The 25,935-nt window shown below is 53.4% G+C and overlaps 2 protein-coding genes across 2 annotated transcripts in view; both read right to left on the reverse strand.

Annotated features, from left to right (window-relative positions):
• Positions 1-1,244: 1,244 nt before the first annotated feature.
• APOA1 (apolipoprotein A1) lies at positions 1,245-3,031 on the reverse strand. The gene is made up of 3 exons (XM_081098079.1): positions 2,986-3,031; positions 2,651-2,804; positions 1,245-2,022 (listed from the first exon to the last, which is right to left on the reverse strand). The coding sequence occupies exons 1-3, from the start codon at positions 3,026-3,028 to the stop codon at positions 1,320-1,322; spliced, it is 900 nt and encodes a 299-aa protein (XP_080954205.1). The 5' UTR covers positions 3,029-3,031; the 3' UTR covers positions 1,245-1,319.
• Positions 3,032-8,756: 5,725 nt separating this feature from the next.
• SIK3 (SIK family kinase 3) overlaps positions 8,757-25,935 on the reverse strand; it is a gene marked incomplete at its 5' end in the record, with an annotated part of 294,724 nt that continues 277,545 nt past the window's right edge. Inside the window, 4 exons of the mRNA XM_081098532.1 lie at positions 8,757-10,618; positions 13,244-13,403; positions 14,119-14,251; positions 15,013-15,176. Of these exons, the coding sequence (XP_080954658.1) occupies positions 13,255-13,403; positions 14,119-14,251; positions 15,013-15,176 (446 nt within the window). The 3' untranslated portion in view covers positions 8,757-10,618; positions 13,244-13,254. The remainder of the gene's footprint in view (positions 10,619-13,243; positions 13,404-14,118; positions 14,252-15,012; positions 15,177-25,935) is intronic.

Consider the following 25,935-nt stretch of genomic DNA (forward strand, 5'->3'; position numbering starts at 1 on the left):
CGGACCCTCTTGGGGACATCTGCTGCCCGGGAAATCTCTGGTCCAGCTGGGCCTGTGAGCCTAGCACCACACGTGGGGAATGTTCTCACCTGGGCTGATAGCTGCTGGTGGAGGTGGTTAGTAACCAAGATGGTTAGGAACTAAAAGGCCTGTCCTTTATCCGAGAGTCCTTAAGAGAAACGAGATGGAGGAGGGGAACCGCCCAGTGGCCTGTCTGAGGCCAGGGCAGCCCTGCGGGGAGGAAGCGGGAAGGCTGAGTGAAGGCGCTGCCCAGATCTTTGAAGATCTGTGGGTCCTGAGCATGCACGGAGGGTGGCACGCCTGGCTGTGAAGAGGCTGGTGTGAATAGGGCTGCACACATGTGGACGTGCAGACGTGTGTATCCAGACAAACTCAGTGCTGGCCACACACGTGTTTTGTTAAATAGCCATGGATGCCCAGAGGCAGATGGGTTTGAAAAGGGCAACCTCTGCCACCCTTCTCGTCAACCTGGGCGGGGGCCTCCCCTCTCCAAGCTCCAGTCCCTCCTCTGGACATGGGTGTAATGGCTGTCCGCCCAGGATTTGAGAGGGATGCGGTAAGACGGTGCTGTGAAAGCATCTGGAAAATAAACGTGTGCTAACTTCCTGCAGAGGCGTGGTTGTTTTTCTGACACAGGCCAGAGCGGGCAGAGAGGGGATGGCAGGGCTTGGAGCCCCTAGGAGGCCTGGCTGGCTTCACAGCTGAGGACAGTGGGAGTGAGGGAGGGCAGCTGCCCTTGTGAAAACAGTAAAGGGAAGTGCTCAACGCTGTTTCTTTAATAAAGGAGGAAAGAGCAAGGGCCAGGCTCCTGGTTTGCGCCTGCCCAGATTCCTCAAGTGCTCCCTGAGGTGCCCCCCCCCCCTCCTGGAGCCTGAGGCTGGGATGCTCCTGTCTCTGCCCAGGGGAGGCCTCTGGGGACCGGACCTCTTCTCCCAGCAAAACAGCCCCCCTCCCGTGCCCCTCAGACCCGGGCTGCAATCCCGCTGGGCTCCTAGGCACTTGGCATTGGATTATCCGTCGCTTTGCCTGGCCCGGTTCCTTTCTGCTTGGTCCTCCTTAGGAGGGGACGCCTCCCGCCTGCACCGGCTCCTGGAGCAGGCCCCGCGCGGAGCTCCGAGGCTCGCACCCCGTCCCTTCTCCCAAGAGAGAACCGTTGGGAGACCTTTTAATTGTTTCAAAACCATCCTTGAAGCTCCAAAAAGCATCAAACCCAACACATGCGTCCCGCTTTGTAAACGTTTATTCTCAGAAAACGAGCGATGGGAAGGGGACCGAGGACGGGGAGGGGAGCGGGCGCCTCACTGGCCGGTCAGCCTCTGGGAGATGTCCTCGATGTCGATGCCGTACAGGAAGGGCAGGACGGCGTCCTGGAGGCTCTCCCACAGCGGCTGCAGGTCCTTGTGCACGTTCCCCAGCGTGGGCTCTGCCTGCTTGCGCAGCGAGAGCAGCTGCTCGCCCACCTGCTCCCGAAGCTCGGCCAGCCCCACGCCGCCCTCCCGCAGCGTCTGCAGGTGCTCGCGCAGCTGCTCCGCGTAGGGCTCCAGGCACTCGCGCAGCTTGCCCTCGCCGGGCTCCAGGCACTGGCGCAGCTCTTCGCCGTAGGGCTGCAGGATCACGGTCAGCGAGAGCACGCGCTCACGCGCGCTATCCATGTGCTCACGCGCGCTATCCATGTGCTCACGCACGCGCTCCATGTGCTCACGCGCGCCGTCCCGCACCTTCTCGCCCAGCTGGCCCAGCTTCTCCTGCAGCACCCGCAGCTGCTTCTGCGCGCTCACACGCAGGTCCTGGCCCAGCGGCTCCACGCTTTCCTGCCACTTCTTCTGGATGCCCTCCAGGTAGGGCTTCATCATCTCCCCCAGGTCCTTGTTCAGCTCCCCGGTCACCATCCCCACCTCTTTCTTCAGTTTGGCCCAGATGTCCTGGGCCGCCGGGTGGAGCTGCTCTGGCAGGTAGGCGAACTTGTTGCGCAGGGTGTTCCATTTTTCAAGGACTGTCAGGCTGGGGGGGAAGGGAGGGAGCAGGTGTCAGGGGGGACCTCCCAGGCACCCTGGACACCTCAGAGCTGCAGACCCAGCGCCCAGCTTACCTGTGGTGAGGTCTGGGCAGAACTGTGCCTGCTTGTAGGGGAGCGATGGGTCAGGCCTGGGCTTGGCTTCTCCCAGGCAGTGTCTCGCCCAAGGACCCTCCTCTCCCCCCCCCCCCCGCCCCCCAACCACAGTCCCCAGACTGAAGGGCTGGTGGGAGACAGAGCTGGGTTTGGTGATCAGTCTTGTCTGTCCCCAAAGCCAGACCATTTAAAGGCCTCATCTCTATACTTCCAGACCGTTCTCCTCTGTCTCCGAAGACCGCCCTCCCTGCCGCTGGGTGAGAGGAAGAGGGGCTGGAGGAAGGGAGGGGGCTGCTGCTCGTGCAGGCAGAACGCGATCCTGGGCTCTCTAAGGGGTCCCTGGTCTGCCCCCCCCCCCCCCCCGCCTCCCGCTAGGAGGCTGTTTCTCCATCCAGGTATGGGGCCCATCAGGTAGCAGCTGGGATGCAGCCCGTGTGGCTACATCTACCCACAGGCCTGGCATCCGCCCCTCAGGACCAGCAGTCCCTGTGCCACCCAGAGCCCACGCGGGGTCCTTACTTCAGCTTTTTTGCCAGGTCGGTCTCTTCAAACTTGACTATGTACGCTCTGCCACTGACTTTGGCTGAGTTCAGATACACCTGGGCTAAAGCCTTCACTCGCTCCCATTGTGACGGGGGCTCCTCTTGCTGTGTTTCATGCTGAGCCTGGCTCCCTGGGGTGGAGAGAAGGCACCTCAGTCAGGCCAGTTCTGGGCCAGATCTGAGCGAAAGGCCAGCTTGGGGCAGAAGAGAGGGGTCTTGAGAGAAATTCCGCTCCCTGTGCCCAGAAGGGTAGACCACGGGGGTGAGGGAGAGGGCCTCCTGATGTTGGTTGTCTAGGTTGGGAGCACTTACCTGTGAGGAAGAGCAGGGCCAAGGTGAGCACCACAGCCTTCATCTTGGGGACCTGGAGGAGGAGAGGGGCCTGGCTGAGTGGGTGCCTGTGGCTGGAGGGCCTGTGCCCCACTCTCCAGGCGGAGCAGCCTCAGGTATCCAGAGCCCAGCACCTGGCAGAGCCTGGAGCCGAGATCCCAGAGCCTGAGCTTCGAGCTGGGGGAGCCAGAGGGACTGGAGGAGGCAGTGGCAGGTACCTGTGCGAGTGCTCTGAGCAGCAGCTTGCCTGGGGCCTATTTATGCCTCCAGCACGGGCTGGGCTGGGAGGCTGATCAGTCCAGCCCAGGCCTTGCCAAGGCTCACAGGTCCCGGCGGGAATCTGGAACCTAGAGTTCAAGGATCAGCTCTGACCCAGGGCTGGGCAAACAGAGTGGGCAAACAGGAAGCTGGGGGGTGGGGAGCCTGCAGGGCCAGGGATCAAGGATGCAGGAGGGAGTGGGAGGGGGTGGCTGCAGGCTTACAGGTCCCCAGGGTCTGGTCCACTGCTTCCCACTATTGTCCATTGTGCCAGTGCAGCAGGGGAGAGGAGGGAAGGAAGAAGGTCCCCAAGCTGGTCAGGAACAGCAGGAAGCCCCTGCAATTCCAGGGAGATGTGTCCGCACCCCTCCCGCCTTCCCCCACAGAGCAGACTCCCCCCTGCTGCCCTCCCTCAGCTGCAGCTTCTGCACTCCTCTCTCCCAGCCCCTGGAGACCTCCCAAGGCCTAAGGAAGAGACGTGGGGTGCTCAGAGCCACCTGGGGAGAGGGGGACAGTGCTCAGTGGCTCCCTGGCTTGGAGGTTACAGAGGCCTCTAGTATTTCCAAACAAATTCTAGAGACCAGCAATAGAGTTGCCGACTTTTAATGTTGTCATGTAAAAATCCTACCTACTGCGCCCCCCAAACCCTACCATCTACCATGACCAGCACTTCAGAACAGAAAATATTTTTTAAAAGACATATTTTTATTGATTTCAGAGAGGAGGGGAGAGGGAGAGAGAGATAGAAACAATGATGAGAGAATCATTGATGGTTGCCTCCTGCACACCCCCTACTGGGGATTGAGCCCACAACCCGGGCATGTGCCCTGGAATGGAATAGAACCCGGTACCCTTCAGTCCGCAGGCCAACACTCTATCCGAACTGGCGAGGGCAAGAAAAGATTTTTTCACACAAAAATGGAGCACAATCTGAGAATAAAGGACAGTCACGTAAATGGAAAACATGTATCTTTGCGTGGTTCATATTTACATGGGATCACACACAGGTGAGAACGGATGGCGGCCCCCGGGACCACTGATGTGGGAGGAAGGACCTCAGGTTCAGGCAGCAGAACTGCTTTCTCATTTCCTTTTGCCTCCGACTTGCAAAGTCCTGGAGGTGCCTGGGGAGGCAGTTATGTGATCTCCCTGAGCCTCTGTCTTGGATCAGCAAGATGGGGACAGGCTTGTTAGGGGCCCAGGAACCTGACAGGTGAAGAGGTGTGCTCGCTGATGTGCAGCGCCGTTTGTGAGGCTTCTCTCCGAAGGCCCAGCCAGCACCTCCGCGCCAGGCCACTGACAGGCCCTGAGTCACAGGACCTCTGAATGTCCACGCTGAAAGGCACTTTGAGATCAGCTGCTCCAGCCTCCCCAGCACCTTGGAGACAAGGAAACTGAAGGCAGTGAATGGAATTTGCCTAATGTCTTTGGTCTCCCAGGAAGTTGGAGGAAGGATAGGACCTAGAACCCAGGTCTGTGGACTTGGAACCCCCAGGCAGAAACGTGCCGTCCTGCTCCAATGCCAGATCCTGGTGTGGAGGGGCTCTGAGCCATTCCCACTGTAGCCAGTCTTGTGTCTTTCGCCTCAAAGAAGAAAGCTTTGGAGCCCAGCAGCCTTGGACTTGAATCCCAGCTCTGCTTATCTGTGTGCCTCTGGGCCAGTTATAGAACCTTACAGAGGAGGGAAGGAAGATGGCTGCCGACAAGAAGGCAGACTGCAAGATAGTGTGTGAGTGAGAGAACGAAGGGAGAGTGTGTGGTCGCATGGGGAGTATTTGTGAGTTGAGGGACAGCAGGGGACTGTAGGGGGCTGCCGGATGGGGTTCCCCTGACCCCCACTGCTGTTGGGATCCCTCCCAAAGCGACTGGCTCTGACGTGGAGACCGTGCCATCTTGAAGGGGAGAGTGGATGTTGTCGGAAGCCTGAAAATCCTGGGAATCTACAACAATGGCACCCAGAGAACAGCTGCGAACACGGGAACACTGGTCCCCAAGTGGCGTGAGCAAGCGGATTTGGAGGAGCTCTGCACCCCCTAATGGAAAGGTCAGATTTCACCTGGATAAGGAGAGAGAGAACTACATAACCAGACACCTGGAGAAGAGAGATCATGGGGAGACAAAGAAACAGCCCGCATATGAAAGAAAAACAGGTATCACCAGAAAAGGAAGTAAACGAAATGGAGGCAATGGAGGCAAGCAACCTGTCAGAGAAAGAATTCAGAGAAATGGTCATAAGGTGGATGAAAAGAATGGAAGACAAATTCAACAATATGTGTAAGAACCAAGAGGAAATGAAGAAGAACCAAGAAGAAATGAAAATGACATCACTGCTATAAAGAACTCAATAGAAAGCATCAACAGTAGACTAGAAGAAGCAGAGGACTGCATCAGTGAGCTAGAAGACAAGGTAGAAAAAATACCCAAGCAGAGCAGCTTCTAGAAAAACAAAATTAAAAAGCAAGAGGAGAGCCTAAGAGAACTTTGGGACAACACGAAACAAAACAAGATCCGCATAATAGGGGTGCCAGAAGGAGAGGAAACTGAGCAAGGAACAGAACCTTATGGATCAGAGTCTTACATAGTAAGGGTGCACATCTGGCAGGCAGAACAATGGGCCCCCCATGTCCTGCTCCTTGGAACCTATGACTGTTCCCTTCATGAGAGGACTTTGCAGATGTGATTATAAGGACCTAGAGATGGTGTGGTTATCTCAGGTTATCCAGGTGGGCTCAGTGCCATCCCAAATCCCCTTAAATATACTCAAGGGAGGCAGAAGAAGTGCAGTCAGAGAAGGAGGCGAGAGGGTGGAAGCAGAGGTCAGAGTGAAGTGACTGCTGGACAGGGCCAGGAGCCAAGAGTATGGGTGGCCTTAGAAGCTGCAGAAGCAAAGGACTGTGTCCCCCTAGAGTCTCCAGAAGAAATACAGGTCTGCGGACACCTTGATTTTAGCCTTGTGTGACCCCTTTGGACCTTTGACCTGCAGAACTGTCCTGGAAGATCATACATTTTGTTGTTTTAAGCACTAAATGTGAACATGTATAGCAAAACTGAAAGGTCCCTGGCACCTTTCTGTGCCCCAGATCCCAATTTTGGCACTTGATCCCCTTGCTCCCACTGACCACACATGGTCAGACCAGAGCAGACCTTGGTTGGCTTCAGGCAGCAGAAGTGGGGGAGGCAGGGAATCCACTTTCTCCATGTGGTCCTGACTTGCAGACGCTGAGCTGAGGGATCTCTGTTCTGGGGCTGACCCAGCCCCAGAGGCCTGTGGGAGTCTCAGTGGACATTTCCTGGGCCAGCCCGGTTCTCTTCCTGTGTAGAGAGCGGGAGGGAGGGCAGCCTCCTTCTGGGTCAGCTCACAGGTAGGTGTCTGAGGCCAAGAGGGGTTACTTTCTTTCTGGGGGTAGAACTCATCCCAGCCAGTATATGGGGGCTCTCAGAAGCGTCAGGTTGGACTCCAAGCTACTTGTCACTGTTTTACCTCCTCTTTGGTTTGTTACTGAAACAGTTATTATGGCTGCACACGGTATCCGGCATTCACATCGTCCCTCGTGGCCTTCCTGATGACCTGAGCACGGCCTGTTAGAGTGCCTGTGACACCAGCGCAGAGCTGCCAGGAGCTTCCCGCCAGTCATTAGTATGTGGTGCTGGCAGGACTGGGAATCAGGCCTGGCTTCTAGTCCTGACGGTTGCCTGATGGCCAGCAGGCCCACCGCCCACAGCCCGGGCCCTGCTCAGGATGCTCACCCCCTGGCTCGGGGACTTGATGGCCTGGGCGGGAGAGTGCTGGCAAATGCACTCACTAGTGCGTCTGCTCCATCTCACTGTAGGTATTGGCTTGAACTGGTCCACGCCCCTCGTGGCTCATACTTCGGAGAGAAAGGAATCTTTCTGGGTAGAGGCCAATGGGAAACGCCGCTGATGACAGACTGGGTGCATCTCAGATTCAGATTTGGGGGCCAGCCTTTGTCAGAGGACCAAGCGGCTCAGACTAGCTGTTTAGTGGGTGCAGGGCCCACCAGCGGAGGCCCTTTGTGCTACCACGCTCTTCCCACCTCAGGGGTCTCAGAGGGACTGCTTCGGAAGTGGGTCCCCTGTGGCTGGCCCTGGACCCCCTGACTCATGTGGGGGTGCTGCTGTTAGCCGACTCCAGGAGTGGATTTTGCTCATTTCACAATTTATGTCCCAACGTTATACTGGTCAGTCTATGCTGGGAGGACTCTGTCCCCTGCTAGGCCTGGCACGTAACAGACACTCGGCAAACATTTGCTCACTGGATGACATTGGCGCACTGACAGAAGGGTCACAGGATGACAAAGCGTCATCTGGAGGAACAGGCCTTGGGAGGAGACTCAAGAAACTCCGAGCACTCGGCCTGGGTCATGAACCCTTCTCTGAACGGCTAACCTGAGAGCATGCGGTGCGTCAGGATGGGGCCTGAGCAGGGGAGAGGAGCGCCCCTGCCAATAGTTCCTATTTGGCAATTTTGTTGCAGCTTTTGGTGATAGAGCCTCAATTTAGACCCCAGGGGAGGGCATTGTAACCAGCCAAATGCAAGATTCTCTGGCCCCCTGCTGCGTCCGCCCGCCGGGACAGGTGGTGACAGACTTCATCTGGGACCAGCAGGAGGGAGGGCTGACTCAAAAGGTGGTGACAAGCCCTGGCCGGTGTGGCTCAGTCGTTGGAGCATCGTCCTGTGCACCGAAAGGTTGCAGGTTGGATTCTCAGTCAGGGCCCGTGTCCAGGTTGTGGGTTTGATCCCGGGTCCGGGCATCTACGGGAAGCAGCTGATGTTTCTCTCTCACATGGATGTTTCTTTCTCTTCCTCTCTCTCTAAAATCAATAAAAGAACCATGTCCTTGGATGAGGATTTAACAGTTTGTGAGATGCTGGAAGGCACCTGAGAAGTCCCTGGTTTCAGACACCTGCCCAGCTCCCCGCGGGGGTGTGGCCAGGCTCCCAGGCTCCGGGCTTCCCGGAAGACCCCTCTGGAGGAGACGTCCCACTGCGACTTCCTAGTCTGCCAGGGACTCCAACGCCTTTGTAAGTTCCCTCCTCTCACTCTTCCTACAACCCAGTCAATACTTCCCGCCTCGGTAATTTCTTCACAGACCGTCAGCCAGCCGGGCCTTGCTGGGAGCTGTCCTGCTCCTGGGAGTCCAGGAGTGGAAGGGGGTGGCAGGGAGAGTCCCCGTGCTGCCCCAGCACTGGGCTGACTGGGTCACGTCATAACGGCCCGGCCCGAACTCCCCGGGCTTTTGAGGGCCTTCGGCTATTCCTTCAAAAGTGCCTCTAAGGACTGTTTCCCACCCGATTCCGCAAATCCAAGCTCCCTCAGAGGGGCAGAGGCTACGCTGGCGCAGGGCAGCGCGGAGCGGGGCTGTGTGCTTCAGCTCCGCCCTGCACGGCAGACACACCGCCCCCCCCCCCCCCCCCCGCAGGCTGCTTCTCCCAACTAGACTCTGAACCGTAAGGCAAACAACATGTCAACATGAGATGGTAATCTGTTTTTATTTTCACAATCCCCTACTATCCAATTAAGTTACTCAGTTGTAAGTGCCCACAAAAAAGGGGCTAAAGGTCTTACTGCAACTTGGGTCTGGAGATTTTTTAAATCCTTTTTTAGTTCAACATGAATGGGAAAGAAAAAAATACTTCTGACATTTTCCAAGAACAGAATTAAGAAACTATATTAATATACGTTCAACATATACTGCGCGTATTGGTTACTACAATACAAAGCAATAGTTCGCAAGATGGCACGATTGACAGGCTCCCTGGCTTCCACCTGGAGGGCGGGTCTGCTCTCGATCCGTCCAGTGCGCACACAGGACAGGTGGGCCGTCGGGGCTGGAGTTCAAGGAGCCCAGGAATCACACAGTAGCTGTTGGGGCCTCCTGGCGGCCTCCTTCTGGTGAAAGGTGGAGGGCTGGCGGGACCAGGGGGACACGGGACCCATCCCGAGAAAGGCGCTGGCACTGCGGAGTCCAGGAGGGAGGGCTGGGAGGGAGCGGCAGGGCCAGTGAGGACCAGCCACGGATCCTGTCGGAACCCTGGATGGCCATGCCGGGCACCCGCTTTCTTCTGTGCAAATTCAGGATGACAGACTAGGAGGGGCTGGGGACCCTACTCTCCTTTTCCGGAAAGAAAGGACCAGGAGTCCGAACAGTAAGCATCTCTTTCTCGCTGTGAGGATCAGCCCAGCCAGCACCCGAGACTTTGGTTTCTAACAGCGAGGAGGGAAGGTAGTGACACAAACCACAGCTCTGCCGGTGCGTCCTCACGGGACAGTCCCGCGCAGGGAGAGCTGCTCATGACGGCGGCTAACGGAAATCCTGTGAGCAAAAGGTGCAAGGCCCAATTCAAACAGAGCAGAATCTGTTAAACATTTATCTTTTAAAGAAAAGTTCCTTTTGTTTTTATTTACTAATGATAATAACAATATCAACATTTACCAAAACAATTCCTACATGGTCAAGAATGAAGGTGGGGGGTGAGGATGCCCAGTGCAGGAGCAGGTCAGAGAGGCAGGGCCGCACAGCTTCTGGTCCTGCCTGTGACAGGCTGAAGGGAGTGTGTGTGGCATCAAACCTTTTTACAGCGCGAGCACAGCTGACACAAGCACAGGGGCCGAGGTGGAGTTTCAGCCCATGGGTGGAGGCAGCAGGATGGGAAGGCACCAACCTTCCAGGTTACAAGAGGGGAACTGAGTCACGCACCGAAGAGGCTCACACGGACCCCGCGTCCCTCAGCGCCAGGCCCTCCCCGCCTCACGCTAACATTCTGATGCCAGCGTGGCCTGGTGTGCGGTGGATCCAGCAGGAACCGTCTCCCCAGGTGCCAGGCCTGGGGCTGCTGCTTTTGCTCTCCCTTCTCCGGCCACTGAGATTCCAGAGGTGGTGCCCTTCAGTGCTGCTCCTGCAGAGCCATGCAGAGCCCTGGAGGGCACTGGGAGGGAGGCTGGGGGGCTCTAGGTCCCCTAGGCTCTGTCCTCTGTTTGCTCTTCTCTTTCAAAAGTAAAAAAGAGAAAGAAAGAGAAGCAAAAGTAAAAAAAGAGAAAATCACCTCCAAACGAAAACCCCAAACCAAAGCCAAACCAAACCACCAACTGAAATCCACCAGATACACTTTCACAAAAGGTGTGAACGTGATTTCCTGTTTATTTCCTGGGTGAGTGGGTCATACAAGCAAACATGGCAAAAGGCCCTCGGAGCCCACAGGAGCAGCACATGACAGAGCCGACGGAGGAAGGAGCAAGCGCTCTGGGGGCGAGAGGGCAGGCGCGATGCTGCTGGATGCTGCTGGATGCTGTTGGTTTAGTCTCACTCTATCCCTCTATCCCGAGCTGCACGTGGACCTGCAATAGAGCAGACGCAGGGCATCAGTGTGGACAGACCGAATGTTCACTTGAGAACTTTTCCAAAAATTCAACTTTAGTGTACTAGGTGTGCCGGTTAAGAATGGAGGATTTTGTAAGCAAAGAAAACACGATAATTTCAAGAGAAACATCGAAAGTGCTTTATTTATTCAAAGTAATGTCCATCACTAGCTACACATTTCCCCATCTTTCAGGTGATTTGTGGATACCGTCCCAATAGAACTTTTCTTGTTTTGAGGCAAACCATTCAGAGACCCAGCTTTCCACTTCTTCGCACATTTTGAAGTGCTGCTCAGAAAGCGCGTGCGCCATCGATCGGAACAAGTGGGAATCTGAAGGAGCAAGGTCTGGTGAATACGGTGGGTGGTTAATACTTCCCAGGCAAGATCTTCTAACGTGTCTTTAACTGGTTTTGGAGTGTGTGATGGTGCGTCATCATGAAGCAAAATTACTTTGCCGTGTCTTCTGGCCCATTCTGGTCATTTCATGATCAAAGCGTGGTTCACATTGATTATTTGTTGTCAGTAGCGATCAATATTAATGGTTTCACCTGGAAGCTCATAATACACCACACCTTCCTGATCCTACTCAACGCAGAGCATTGTCTTCTTTCCGAAGCGATTTGGCCTCGAAGTCGATGTTGATGGTTGACCTGGATCAACCCATGATTTTGTGCGTTTGGGATTCTCAAAATAAACCCACTTTCATCGCCAGTCACAATCCAATTTCAGTTTTCCATTTATCTTTCATTCAGTTGATGTGGCACCCATTTTCCTTCCTTTAAAATGTTTCGCATTGCTTGTAAATGATCGGAAATTGTTTGCGGAGCAATGTTTAATCTTTCTGCAAGTTGTTTTTGAATTTGACACACATCTTCATCCAATAATGCTTGTCATTGTTGGTCTCCAAACTTTTTCGGTTGACCTGGACGTTCTTTGTCTTTCACATGGAAATCATCACTTTTAAAGTGTTTTAAACCAGCGTTCACAAGTATCTTGAGATGGAACATGTTCACCATAAGCTTCCTGAAGTATATGATAACTTTTTCTTCAAAATAAAGTAGTGAATTAAAACTTCCCGCAAATGCTCTTTTTTTTGGGGGGGGGGGGGGGCGGGGCATGAAATTCAACATTTTTAAGTGTAAAAATATCTATGATGTTAACACCTTCAGTAAATTTGACATATGAAGTTTTGAAGCTTGCTGTCAATCCAACAAAATAGCATACATATCAAATCACATACATATCAACATATGTGTAACTCCATCTATTGAAAAAAATCCGCATAATTAACCGGTGCACCTAGAAAGCATGACTTTTTCCTTGCGTAATGCAAGCACCCGACAAGCTCCAGCTGCGGGCACCACCTCAAGACCCCTGGAGGGCCTCTGGCAGCCACGCCCTCCCAGCCCTTTGTTTCAGAGATCTGGGTGGGCTGAGGAAGGCCACTTGAGCTCCTGGTCTGTCTTCTCTTCCTGAGCTTTCATTCCTGCTCTTGTGTGTTTTAAATTCACCAATGAAGAGGAGTCAGCAACCCCTCAGGGCCCATGCTGGACCCAATTAAAGCAGAGCCCCAGGCCTGTTTCCTCTCTCTCCCCCCAACCCCTTGGGGTGTGGCCCCAGGTGTGCCCTGTCATTGCCAGTCTTTTTTACTTTTATTATTTTTAATCCTCACCTGAGGATATTTTTCAATTGATTTTTAGAGAGAGTGGAAGGGAGGGGGAGAGGCAGAGAGAGAGAAACATGGATGTGAGAGAGACACATCGATTGGGGCCTCCCGCATGCACCCCAACCAGGGCTGGGGATCAAGCCTACAACTGAGATACATGCCTTAGACTGGAATTGAACCGGGACCCTTCAGTCCTCGGGCCAGTGCTCTATCCCCTGAGCCAAGGGCATTTCCAGGTCTTTAAGCAATAAACCCGCATCTGATCAGTCTCCTGGAGGTTACTACTGAAGGGCGTCTTGCCGCCAGTCAGAGCCACGGTGTGGCCCAGCCACGACACTGGTTAACGGCCAAGGACAGTAAAACTGGGACTGGTTCCCCTAGCTTGGGCTTCTCAGGGGTCTGCCATATCGAGGCTCTAATGGGGATTTGCCAGACGGCCAAACGGCCATCAAGTCTTTTCTATCAGTTTCCAAAGAGCCCACACTGCCTGCCGTGCTCGGTGAGGCACGACTAGCCCAGCCAGTTCACCCTTCACCAGGGGTCTCTGACCACCGACTTCCCTGTCCAGAATATTCTGCCATTGCGGTGCAGCCTTAAACCTGTGGCTGGATGTGTTTTCTTGCTGGGCTTCACCTTCCAGGACTGAGTTCAAGGACCACCTCCTCATTACTCTGGCCCAAGGCGCGCCCGTCCTTCAAAGCTTGCTCGCTCCTGGTCTCTGTGGAGCTGCTCCAGCCCCTACAATGACAACACACGTGTCTCTCCCCTCATTAAACAGGGAGCCCTGGCCGCATCGCCCCTGTCTGCACCTACCCACACCGCAGAAGGACTAGCACCACGCTCAAGGGAGAGCAGGGCGCTGGAAGGCCAGGAGGGAGCAGGCGTGTGGAGCTTGTGCAAGCGTCTCCTGACCAGATGGGGCCGGGCCATACGCACCGTGGGTCCCGTTACACGCCGGCCTGCTCCACGCTGAAGGAGACCTCGGGGTGCTTGTAGCTGAGCAGGATGTCTGTTATACACGTGGACGGGTAGCAAGAGCTCAAGTGCTGGCCGTCAGGCAGGTCCAGGTGCTCATGGCCTAACCTCTCCGCACATTCTGAGGACCAGAAAGAACATGTGAGATTTGCAGGGCACTGGGGGGTGGGGGGCAGGAGGGAAGGAGAGGAGGAGGAAGAGAGGTCTGAGCACTGCGACCTGACTCGCCGCCTGAACCCCAGCTCCCAGCAGCCCGCGGTGTGCTCAGCGTCTGCAGCCTCCTGTCCTGTCCTGGCCTGTCCCCGTGGAGCCCTGTCCCCGCTGCCACTGCCATGTGGGGGGAGGCAGAGCACTGCTCCTTCCGCGAGAGCCTTCTGTCAGGCGAGACCCCGGTGCCGCAGACACTGGTCACTGGGCGCTCCGAGCGCAGAGGGCCCACCGCACAGTGTCTCTGCCTCGGGACGCAGCGGGCAGGGCAGCCCGTGAAGGCGAGTCAGGATTGACCGCAGGCCCGTCCACTCCAGGCCTCTCACCTGCTATGATGCCCCCTGGCTGCTTCCAAGGAGAGGCAGGCACATTCCATCCACACACAGCGCCGCGACCAGAACCAGAGAAGCAGCTGTGGGAGGAGCGTCCTGACAGCATCGGAAAGGGGATGTGGCACCGGCACGCAGCCAGGAGACGCGCTCCTCTATCCACTCGCGCTCGGGAGTGGGCGTGGGGCATGGGGCGTGGGGAAGGGCATCGTGTCCAGAACCCTCTGGGTCCCAGGAACTCCGTGCAGAAGAGGGGAGCAGTCACTGGGCAGACGGCACCGCACGTGCCAGGCTCCTTACCCTCATCCTCCCGGTCCGGGAGCTGCTGGCTCCCCGTGAGCGAGGCCTGGCTGAGGACGGCATCGGACATGCGGGCAGAGCTCAGCGCCTTCCCAGCCACGAGGCTCATCCCGGGCAAGTCGTCCAGCTGCACCTGCAGGAGCGACAGCAAAAGGGGTAAGGACGCCACACACAGTGGCCCTCAGAGAGCCCCCCCACCAACAGCACCCCAGACCCCGCCCTCTGAGTGCCATTGGGGGGAGGTTGCAGCAGCCACCCTGGGGAGGGGGTTGTGGGAGGGCAGGACCCCCACACCTACATGGCTTCCCAAACCAGGTTTCGACCTATCACCATCACCACCACCACCAAGTCTGATTCAGGACAGCGCTGTCCAACAGCACGGAGGCAGATGTCCCCTTACGCTGTCCAACACCCACACCAGCCACAGGGCTACCAAGCACCCGAGGTGACTGCAGTGACTGAGGAACTACGGTGTAACTTCATTTTAACCACATCTGACCAGGCCTGGCTGCAGGGAAGTTGCTCCTGCACTACATGCTGCCATGCACTGCCTGGGAGAGCCCAGCCTCGCTGAGCCAGGGGCGCCTGGAGGAGCGAGTTCGTGGCTGCCGGCAAGCCAGCCAGGAGCCTTGGGGCTCATCTGCTGGGCTTGAGTTTAGACTGTGTGGGGAGAAGTTTAATAACCAAGACCAGGGAACAGAGGGCAGCTACTGGTTCCTCAGCAGGAAGTTGGAATGCAGATTCTGCTGGATGAAGGCCTGGCTGTTGGGGTGATTCAGAGACCAGCTTCCCTGGTGCAGAGGTGGCCTCTGGGAGGAAGCGAAGCGGGAGTGGGGGTGCGCCCATAGGACTAAGTTCTGCTTTCAAGTTGGCAGCAGTTGGGGACCAACATACATAGGCATCGTCGCTGTTCTGGATCGTGTGGTGTCTCTGCAGCGTCCGTGGCCTGTGGTGCTCGCCACCTGGGGGGCGTGCCGGGTACCCAAGCCCATTATGATCTGGCAGCTCCATGGCTGGTCCTGGAGAGCTTCCCTCCATGCAGCTCCCTCTGACAGACTCTGAGGAGACAGAGCCAACAGGTCAGCAGACCTCGCGTCCCTCCAGCACTGGGACGCCTGTCAAAACGTCCTGCAGGGACCCGGGCAGCGGGAGGCCCGCCTGTGCGCTGACTGCTCCCCTGGCCGCTGGGCCTGGCGCGGGAAGGAGCCGGACCAGCCCTCCCACCCGAGTCCCGCGGCCAGCACGGCCTCCTTACGGAGGAGACCCACACGCTGACGTTCGGTCACACCGAACCGTGAGTTTGTCTTCATTTCTGTTGACAGTGCTGCTCTCGAACCTACGTGCACATGAGCGCGTTCCTGGAGCCTCGGACCCCCTATGGGGAGCAGGGCCATTCTGTGGGCGCCGTCTCCCCTTCGCTTCGCTGACTCCCGCTCAGTGCACACCCCGCCCTCTCCTCTGCCTCTTAAACTGCTGCTCCCAACCCTTCGATCGCTCCTCTACTCTTTCCACTCCTACCCGTGACCCACACGTACTCTGCAATACCATCTGTTTTCACGGCTTCACCGGCACTGCCTCTGTGCGAAGAACCGCTGGTGCCCCTCCAGGCGCCAGAGCCACAGCTCCAACTACTTACTGGACATCCAGCAAACACCGCACCCGTCAGTGTCTCATCCCCACAACCAGCTCCCCTTTCAGAGACCTGTGTTCTGTGCCCGTTCTCCTGACCTGGGTGTGAGCTCCTTGCTTCCTCACTCCTGGTTCCACAGCGACGTAAGGGTAAAGGACCTACCTCTGCAGCGTCGGCCAGGGAAGCCCCTTTCTTTCCGATCACACTGCTTCCTTCGAAGCCCTCTTGCCTGTGTTACTACCACAGCCTCTTAGCCACCCTCTGCCACGAGCCTACAAAGACGACTTTCTCAAGGGCAGCCCGAACACCTCATTTCATGCCTTCCAGCCCATCTTCCCGCGAGCACACTACCCTCCCTGACACTCTAAGTCTAGTCACACGGGCCCACCTAACACTTCCCACCGTCCACAGCTCCACGTTTGCTCCCGCTGCTCCTCCCCCTGGAATGCTGGGTTCTTCCACTTCCCTCCCTGCCATCCAGGTCAACTCGCCCTATCTCATCTGTCTCAGATGTTAGCACCTCTGTGAAATCTCCCCCTTCAAATAGAAGTTGGTCCTTTCTTCCTTCAAGTGTCAGAAGACTCTACTAACTCTGAGTACTCTAACGTAAGTCCTGGCACCAGGTTCAGCTGTGACTTGTCTCCATCAGTCACTAGGACCGTGAGTTCTCTGAGGACAAGAACTGTACCTGATGACTGCCTGGGAGCCTCCTGGGCCCAGCCCTGTTCTCACCCAGTAGGTATTTAATAATTTAATAATTTCCTCCTTGGCTGGCATTAATAAATGCTCTCTTAACCCGGGTTATGGTCCCGTCAGGGTCATAATCCCGGTAAACTGGGATTCGGAAAGGAAGAGGAGGTCAGGAGGTATATTCCTTCGTGACCAGGAAAGCTCTCATCCGTCGCACTCCTGTCCCCACACAGACAAACACCAGGGAAGGTGACAGACCCTCCGGTGGCACTACTGGCTCCACCCTTAAGGGTCTGGCGCCTGAGCAGGTTTTGTTCGCTTGGTTGTTTTCTCTGGGTTACAGCTCTGTGGCGCGTAGCTCCTGATGAACTGTGCCCTGGCAAGACCGGGTTAGAAGCGTTTACATAGGAAACAGCCCGAGTGCTGTCGGTGCCACTCCAATAGCTACTCAGATAATGCAAGTGAAGCGTCCCGTTACGTGCTGGGTGAAGGGCCAGGTCTCTGTACTGGAATGGTCTCCTATAGCGATCAAGGTCAGACCTGGGCTTAGGGGCTCAGGCAGAATGGGGAGGGAGCGGACTAACTGCCATGCACATGGATGGCAACACAAAAGATTCTGGACACAAATGAGAGGAGGGCGAGCTTCTCAATGACAAAGGTGAAAACAAGTGAGAAACCTTCTGAAAGTTCTGTGAGCAAAGAGGTCAGAGGAATAGCCAGACGTCAGCTCTTTCACTACTGAATGCTAAAGCCAGCAGAGAGGGGAAGATAGAGAGCCTACACCAGGACGTGCTCCCCATCCTCCCACAGCCCAGTTCCTCAGGGACACAGCTCATGTGCTGGCCCCAGGGCCAAACCACCACCACTGGCAGGAAGTGGCGCAGCGATGGCTTGTGGAGCGAGGAACTGGCTCTCTGGTCTGCCCTGCCAAGAGGCTACACAGACAGCTGCTTCTTACCTTTTCAAGCTATTTTCTTTTTTTGTTAATCCTCACCCGAGGACATTTGTTTCATTGGTTTTTAGAGAGAGCGGGGGTGGGGGGAGTAGGAAGATAGGGAGAGTGGGGGTGGGGGAGAGAAACATTGATGTGCGACACATCCATCAGTTGCCTCCTGCATGCACCCCTATTAGGGCCGGGGATTGAACCTACAACCCAGGTACATGCCCTTGACCAGAACTGAAGCCACGACCCTTTGGTTCTCGGCCCAACTCCCTAACCACTGAGCACACTGGCCAGAGCTCAGAATATTTTCTGATGCCTGCACTCTTGTCTTTGATTGCTAGCACCATCCATCCAGTCCCTCGGGGTTCTTTTTCATAGAATTGAATGCAAATCTCATCCGTCTCACCTCTGTCCCCACACAGACAAACAGAGCTCTCCCTTAAAGATCTCTGAAGGGTCCTTGTCACACACGAGATGTGTAAGCCCTGCTTCTTGATATTCAGCGCCCCCCCCCCCCGCCCGCTTCCAGAGGCCTCAGTGTGTGTCTGTCTGATGTGTGTGCTAAGTCTCCCCTCTCCCCCCTCCCTTCTTTTGAATTTATTTTTATTCCTGAAAATGAGGTTCCTACAAACCCAAGCATGCACCCTCCTTTGGCCCTGCCTTTGGAAGATCGCATGGACCCTTACCTCCTCGTCTGCTGTCTTCCTAGCCTTCAGGTCCGGTGCCAACATACCCGAGTGCCACCGAGACAGAGCTAGTGCTTGACGAAGCAGGCGACGAGCCCTCCGGACTCCCCAGCCCAGAGCTCATGAGCACAAGCTCTGGGGTCAGGAAGCTGCGGCTGGAGCCCTGCCTTCACTGGGTCCTGAGGTGTGGGCCTCAGCTCCCCAGGCGTGTAAGCGCAGAGCTGTGAAGATCGCGTTACTCACACTCATTTCAGGGACCTTAGTTCGGAGGGGAAAGGGCTTACTGCGCCAGTTGACAAAAACAAAGAAACTGATTTATCACAGAAACCTACTTCTACAATTACGGAGACAATTTCCCCATGCAGAAGTGAACAAATGAGTTAATGAAGCTTTAATTTCCAGAGAAGGGGCTTCTGGTTTAGCAGAGACAAACAGGAGTTAAACACTAGATGACACCGGAGTTGGGTAACAAACCAGAGTGTTGTCCACTCAAATTTTGATCTAACCCATGGGTCGAAGGTCCGGAAGGCCTAGCATCTACTGCCTGGCAGGGCTGCTTATAAAGGGTGTAGAATGGGAGGCAGGGAGGCATGAAGGAGAGAAGATTAGGCTAGGGCAGTGGTTCTCAACCTTCCTAATGCCGTGACCCTTTAATATAGTTCCTCATGTTGTGGCGACCCCCAACCATAAAATTATTTTTGTTGCTACTTCATAACTGTAATTTTGCTACTGTTATGAATCATAACGTAAATGTCTGATATGCAGGATGTATTTTCATTGTTACAAATTGAACATAATTAAAGCATAGTGATTAATCACAAAAACAGATAGAGAGAAACCAAGATGGCGGCATAGGTTAACGCCAGAGTTTGCTGCCTCGAACAACCACTTCAAAAATACAACTAAAAGACTGAACGGACATCATCCAGAACCACAGGAAGGCTGGCTGAGTGGAAGCTCTACAACTAGGAGGAAAAAGAAAAGCATACCGAGACTCAGAGGAGGCGCAGTGCTGAAGTAAAATACTAAGGTGCGGAGTGCATGCAGAGCGCGCTGGCGGCTGAGGGCGCGGTTGTCTGTTTTAATCGGGAGGGAGTCTCAGACTCTGAGCTCCAGATCTGGGCGAGTCTCTGGGGACACAGACTCAAATGGGACTGTCTGGCATTGGTCGGAACTCGAGGGCAGCTTTCTCTCCGAGGTTTGCAGCGGTTGCTGGGACTCTGAGAGGCAGAGCCCCTGGGGACGGGACTGAGAGCAGCCATAACTTCTCGCTCCACCCGCCCTGTTGATCCCCTGGGACCCGACCCGCCCAAGCCCTGCACAGAGGTATTTGCCGGATAGCCTCAGGCAAAGGCTAGATTAACACTGCCCTAGAGATCCAGCACAGAAGTTCTCCCACTGCAGACGCAGCTGATTCTCATAGCCAGTTGGCCTGGAGGTCAAATCCCGCCCCCCCCCCCCCCCAGTATTACCTACAGCAATCAAGGCTTAACTACAACAAGACTGCGCACAAAGACCACAAGGGGGTGCACCAAGAAAACATAAAAAATGCGGAGACAAAGAAACATGACAGAAATGGAGGATATAGAGCTCCAAATCACACTTTTAAGGTCTTTCAATAATTTTCTGGAAACTGCCAATAAACTTGATGAGATCTACAAGAAATCTAATGAGACCCTCGATGTTGTGATAAAGAACCAACTAGAAATTAAGCATACACTGACTGAAATAAAGAATATTATACAGACACCCAACAGCGGACCAGAGGAGCGCAAGAGTCAAGTCAAAGATTTGAAATGCGAAGAAGCAAAAAACACCTAACCAGAAAAGCAAAATGAAAAAAGAATCCGAAAATACGAAGATAGTGTAAGGAGGCTCTGGGACAGCTTCAAGCGTACCAACATCAGAATTATAGGGGTGCCAGAAGATGAGAGAGAGCAAGATATTGAAAACCTCTTTGAAGAAATCATGGGAGAAAACTTCCCCTACCTGGTGAAAGAAATAGACTTACAACTCCAGGAAGCGCAGAGAACCCCAAACAAAAGGAATCCAAAGAGGACCACACCAAGACACATCATAATTAAAATGCCAAGAGCAAAAGACAAAGAGAGAATCTAAAAAGCAGCAAGAGAAAGAAACTCAGTTACCTACAAGGGAATACCCATACGACTGTCAGCTGATTTCTCAACAGAAACTTTGCAGGCCAGAAGGGAGTGGCAAGAAATATTCAAAGTGATGAATACCAAGAACCTACAACCAAGATTACTTTATCCAGAAAAGTTATCATTCAGAATTGAAGGTCAGATAAAGAGCTTCACAGATAAGGAAAAGCTAAAGGAGTTCATCACCACCAAACCAGTATTATATGAAATGCTGAAAGGTATCCTTTAAGAAGAAGAAGAAGAAGAAAAAGGTAAAGATACAAATTATGAACAACAAATATGCATCTATCAACAAGTGAATCTAAGAATCAAGTGAATAAATAACCTGATGTACAGAATGAACTGGTGATTATAATAGAATCAGGGACATAGAAAGGGAATGGACTGACTATTCTTGGGGGGGAAAGGGGTGTGGGAGATATGGGAAGAAATTGACAAAAATCATGCACCTATGGATGAGGACAGTGAGTGGGGAGTGAGGGCGGAGGGTGGGGTGGGAACTGGGAGGAGGGGAGTTATAGGGGGAAAAAAGAGGAACAAATGTAATAATCTGAACAATAAACATTTAATTAAAAAATCACAAAAACAATATGTAATTATATATATGTTTTCTGATGGTCTTAGGTGACCCCTGTGAAAGGGTCGTTCGACCCCCAAAGGGGTAGTGACCCACAGGTTGAGAACCGCTGGGCTAGGGAATCAGAAAACTTGAAGTCAGGATCCAGCTCGATCACCAACAGAATGGACAAGACTGGGTGGGCCATTTGCTCTCTCTTAATTTCAGCTTCTCTATCTCAAACATGACAGTCGTTTGGGGCTCAGAAGAGATCATATGTGAAAGGGTCTTTATCACTTTATACAGGACCACACAGTAGAGTGTGGTTTCCAGTGGGAGCGCTGAGTCCTGAGTCTAGAAGTCCTCTGTGATGGTCTGGGACAGTGGTTCTCAACCTTCCTAATGCCGTGACCCTTTAATACAGTTCCTCATGTTGTGACCCAACTATAAAATTATTTTCGTTGCTACTTCATAACTGAAATGTTGCTACTGTTATGAATTGTAATGTAAGTATCTGATATGCAGGATGGTCTTAGGCGACCCCTGTGAAAAGGTCGTTCGACCCCCAAAGGGGTCGCGACCCACAGGTTGAGAACCGCTGGTCTAGGAGGAGACCTACTGAGCAGCTGGAGGTGGGGCAAGACGCACACAGAGTGACCCACTGACCAAGAGGAACAAGATTCAGGCTCAAAGCGTTGGCATCCTTTATGCCAACTCAGCACCGAGAGGAGCTGTCAAGCTCACCAAAGGCTCTACAGATACTGGGGCAAGAGGACGTCTGGGAGCAGCATTCTCAGGTCTTGACCCAGTGAAGCTGCGAGTACAGGGAGGCACGCGCACCTGGTTACGCAAGGAGAAAGCACACAGGAACGCAGTGCACACGCCCCGCTCAGGGTTCCCGCGGCTTGCACAAGGCTTCTGACCCTTCAATGTTGACTTGTCCTGAGTCACTCACTGTTGCAGGAAAAGGGAGGGATGCATGTGTGCATGTTCTTAAAGGTTCTGAGGTGCATTTAGAACGTGCCCTTTCCCCCGAGGGGCCAGGCCCTGACACTGCACGGCTGGCCGGGCAGAAGGGGATGTGGTTTTCTCTGAAAGTTCAAGTTGGTAAGCGCACTGTGTGAACTGCTGTATTGTTTATTTATTTGCAAAGGAAAGAAAAAATCAAGTATAGAAGATAAGCCTGAGAGAAAGCAAGATGGCAGCATAGGTAAACACCGGAGTTTGCTGCCTCGAACAACCACTTCAAAAATACAACTAAAAGACTGAACTGACATCACCCAGAACCACAGGAAGGCTGGCTGAGTGGAAATTCTACAACTAGAAGGAAAGAGAAAAGCATACAGAGACTCAGAGGAGGCACAGTGCGGAAGTAAAATACTAAGGTAGAGGCGCACGCGGAGCGGGCTGGCGGCTGAGTGCGCGGTTGTCGTTTTCAATCTGGAGGGAGTCTCAGACTCTGAGCTCCAGTTCCGGGCAAGTCTCTGGGGACCCAGACTCATACAAGAGAAGTGGGACTGTCTGGCATTGGTCGGAACTCAAGGGCAGCTTTCTCTCCGAGGGGCTTGCAGCGATTACCAGGACATTGAGAAGCAGAGCCTCTGAGGGCAGGACTGAGAGCAACCATAACTGCTAGCCCCGCCCTGTTGATCCTGTGGGACCCGCCCCGCCCAAGCCCTGCAGGGAGGCTTTTGCTGGATAGCCTCAGGCAAAGGCTAGATTAGCACCTCCCTAGAGAGCCAGGAGCCAGGAAACCCAGAGGTCAGAGTGGGACCATCCAGTTTGCAGCTCCATGGAACCATGAAGGATACACTCAGGGGGCAGAAGCACCAAAGCCCCATTGAAGCAAGTCTTGCCCCAGAAGGGTGTCTCCAGCACAGAAGTTCTCCCACTGCAGACACAGCTGATTCTCACAGCCAATTGGCCTAGAGGTCAATTCCTCCCAGTGATACCTACAACAATCAAGGCTTAACTACAACAAGACTGTGCACAAAGACCACAAGGGGGTGCACCAAGAGTGTCCTCCTCGGGTAATTGGGGAGGCTGAACCACTGGGCCCTATAGGACACTTAGCACAGAAAACCACTTTATCAACACAGGGAAGCATAAAAAATGCGGAGACAAAGAAAAAGGACACAAATTACAGAAATGGAGGAAAGCAAACTACTGGATATAGCGTTCAAAACCACACTTTTAAGGTTTTTCAAGAATTTTCTAGAAACTGACGATAGACTTAATGAGATCTACAAGAAATCTAATGAGACCCTTGATTTTGTGATAAAGGACCAACTAGAAATTAAGCATACACTGACTGAAATAAAGAATATTATACAGACTCCCAACAGCACACTAGAGGATTGCAAGAATCAAGTCAATGATTTGAAATGCGAAGAAGCAAAAAACACCTAACCAGAAAAGCAAAATGAAAAAAGAATCCAAAAATACGAAGATAGCGTAAGGAGCCTCTGGGACAACTTCAAGCATACCAACATCCGAATAATAGGGGTGCCAGAAGAAGAGAGCAAGATATTGAAAACCTATTTGAAGAAATCATGGGAGAAAACTTCCCCTACCTGGTGAAAGAAATAGACTTACAACTCCAGGAAGCGCAGAGAACCCCAAACAAAAGGAATCCAAAGAGGACCACACCAAGACACATCATAATTAAAATGCCAAGAGCAAAAGACAAAGAGAGAATCTAAAAAGCAGCAAGAGAAAGAAACTCAGTTACCTACAAGGGAATACCCATACGACTGTCAGCTGATTTCTCAACAGAAACTTTGCAGGCCAGAAGGGAGTGGCAAGAAATATTCAAAGTGATGAATACCAAGAACCTACAACCAAGATTACTCTACCCAGTAAAGCTATCATTCAGAATTAAAGGTCAGATAAAGAGCTTCACAGATAAGAAAAAGCTAAAGGAGTTCATCACCACCAAACCAGTATTATATGAAATGCTGAAAGGTGAAGAAGGTGAAGAAGGTGAAGAAGGTGAAGAAGGTGAAGAAGGTGAAGGAGGTGAAGGAGAAGGAGAAGGAGAAGGAGATGGAGAAGGAGGAGAAGGAGAAGGAGAAGGAGAAGGAGAAGGAGAAGGAGAAGGAGAAGGAGAAGGAGAAGGAGAAGAAGAAGGAGAAGGAGAAGGAGAAGGAGAAGGAGAAGGAGAAGGAGAAGGAGAAGGAGAAGGAGAAGGAGAAGGAGAAGAAGGTAAAGATATAAATTATGAACAACAAATATGCATCTATCAACAAGTGAATCTGAAAATCAAGTGAATAATCTTATGTACAGAATGAACTGGTGATTATCATAGAATCAGAGGCATAGAAAGGGAGTGGACTGGCTATTCTTGGGGGGGGGAAGGGGTGAGGGGGATGCGGGAAGAGACTGGACAAAAATCGTGCACCTATGGATGAGGACAGTGGGTGTGGAGTGAGGGCGGAGGGTGGGGTGGGAACTGGGTGGAGGGGAGTTATGGGGGCAAAAAGAGGAACAAATGTAATATTCTGAACAATAAAGATTTAATTAAAAAAAAAAAGAAAAAAAAAAGAAAAGCCTACATTCTATTTCTAGAGGGCAGTTAGGGAGACTACGGGCAGCATGGGGCATTCAAACCAGCCTTCCGCTCACTGCCTGCTTGGTACCCTGCAGCGCCTAGCTTCATACTGACTGGCAGCAAGCAGACACAAAGGAAACAGGTGCCCACAGACACTGATAGGAGGGCATTTAATTTTCCTCAGCTACCCAGGGATCCCTGTTCACCTACACTTTGGACTTATTTTAGAAAGATTGCCCTCGATCTGCTTTATTATAATCCTAGCCATGCTTTGCTTAACAACAGGAATACGTTCTGAGAAGCCTGTCGGTAGGTGATTTTGTTGTGGGAACATCGAGTGCACTTACAGCAACCTAGATCGTATAGCCTCCTATGCACCTGGACTGTCTGGTTCAGCCTGCTGCTCTGAGGCTGCAACCTGCCCATGTTACTTGCTGAATTTGCAATGCACTGTGCTAGGACATATGACAGCGATGACCTGGCTGGGCAATAGGGCCTTCTCAGCTGTACTGTAATCTACTGGGACCACCATCAGGTAACTAGTCCGCCGCTGACCGAAACGCCGTCACGTGGCACATGACGGACTGCACCTCTGACAGCTCGCTTGATGGCACTTCATGTTGAAGCTGTTTAGGAGCTGTCTCCCCTCCCCCACCCGCACCCCCGCCAGGTTTAAGCTCCCGGGGGGCAGGCTCTTCAGCTTTGCACCCCTGCATCCCACGCAGCACCCATAGCCCGTGTATGCAGCCCAGTCATTCCAGTCTTGCTGAATTTCTCTGCATGGGAACAACAGATGAGGTGCTTGGGGACGAGCGTGTAACTATGCAGAGGTTGAGGTATCAGTAAAGCAAACAGCAAGCATCTCCCCTGTGCAAAGCGTGAACAGGTCGAGTGTGAGCTTCCCTCCTGGCCTGCAGGTGGTGGAGGGAAGGTCAGCACCCTTTCCCGACAGAAGTGACAGCAGTGTCTGCCAGTTCTTGGTGATGTGAAACAGCTCTCACGTTTTTAAAAGGATGGAAGGAATCATGTCAGGCTGAAGCAGGGAGATGGTGGGGCCTCAGCAGTCCTGTTGCGAAAGGAACCAGAGCAGGCATCCCAGGTGGTTGTGAAGAGAAATGAGCAGCTGAGGCGGAAGCCCAGAGCAGAGCAGCTACGACACAATCCCAGGCTCCTTCTCTGGGGATGTTTAGCTGAGCATCCCTAACTACACAGGTGAAGGCTGGGAGGAGAGGTCTGTCCTCGGAGTGAGCTTGTGCTGTTCACAGCAAGCACAATGGGGACTTCCAGGCTCAGCGGGTGTTTTTAAACACACAACAGGCATCTCCCGAGGGGTGTTAACTCCGAAGCAGACCAGGCTTCCTTGGACCATGAGCTTCTCTAGTGCGTTACTTGCTATGCTGAATTCCAATGCACACAGCAATGACCTGTGGCTTTATTCGTCAGAGATCATTGTATATGTGGTTCCAAAAGTCACAAACCAGTAGCAGATGTCAGAAAAAGGTGACTAGAATTCAAGCAGAAAAAGGCATAGTCTGTGGCTGCATTAAAAAGTAAGTGGGTAGAAAGAAGGAAGAAAACCCCTATAATCCAGGGGCAGGAG

Source organism: Myotis nattereri (genome assembly GCF_964212035.1).
Source record: "Myotis nattereri genome assembly, chromosome: 9".
Lineage (NCBI taxonomy): Eukaryota > Metazoa > Chordata > Mammalia > Chiroptera > Vespertilionidae > Myotis > Myotis nattereri.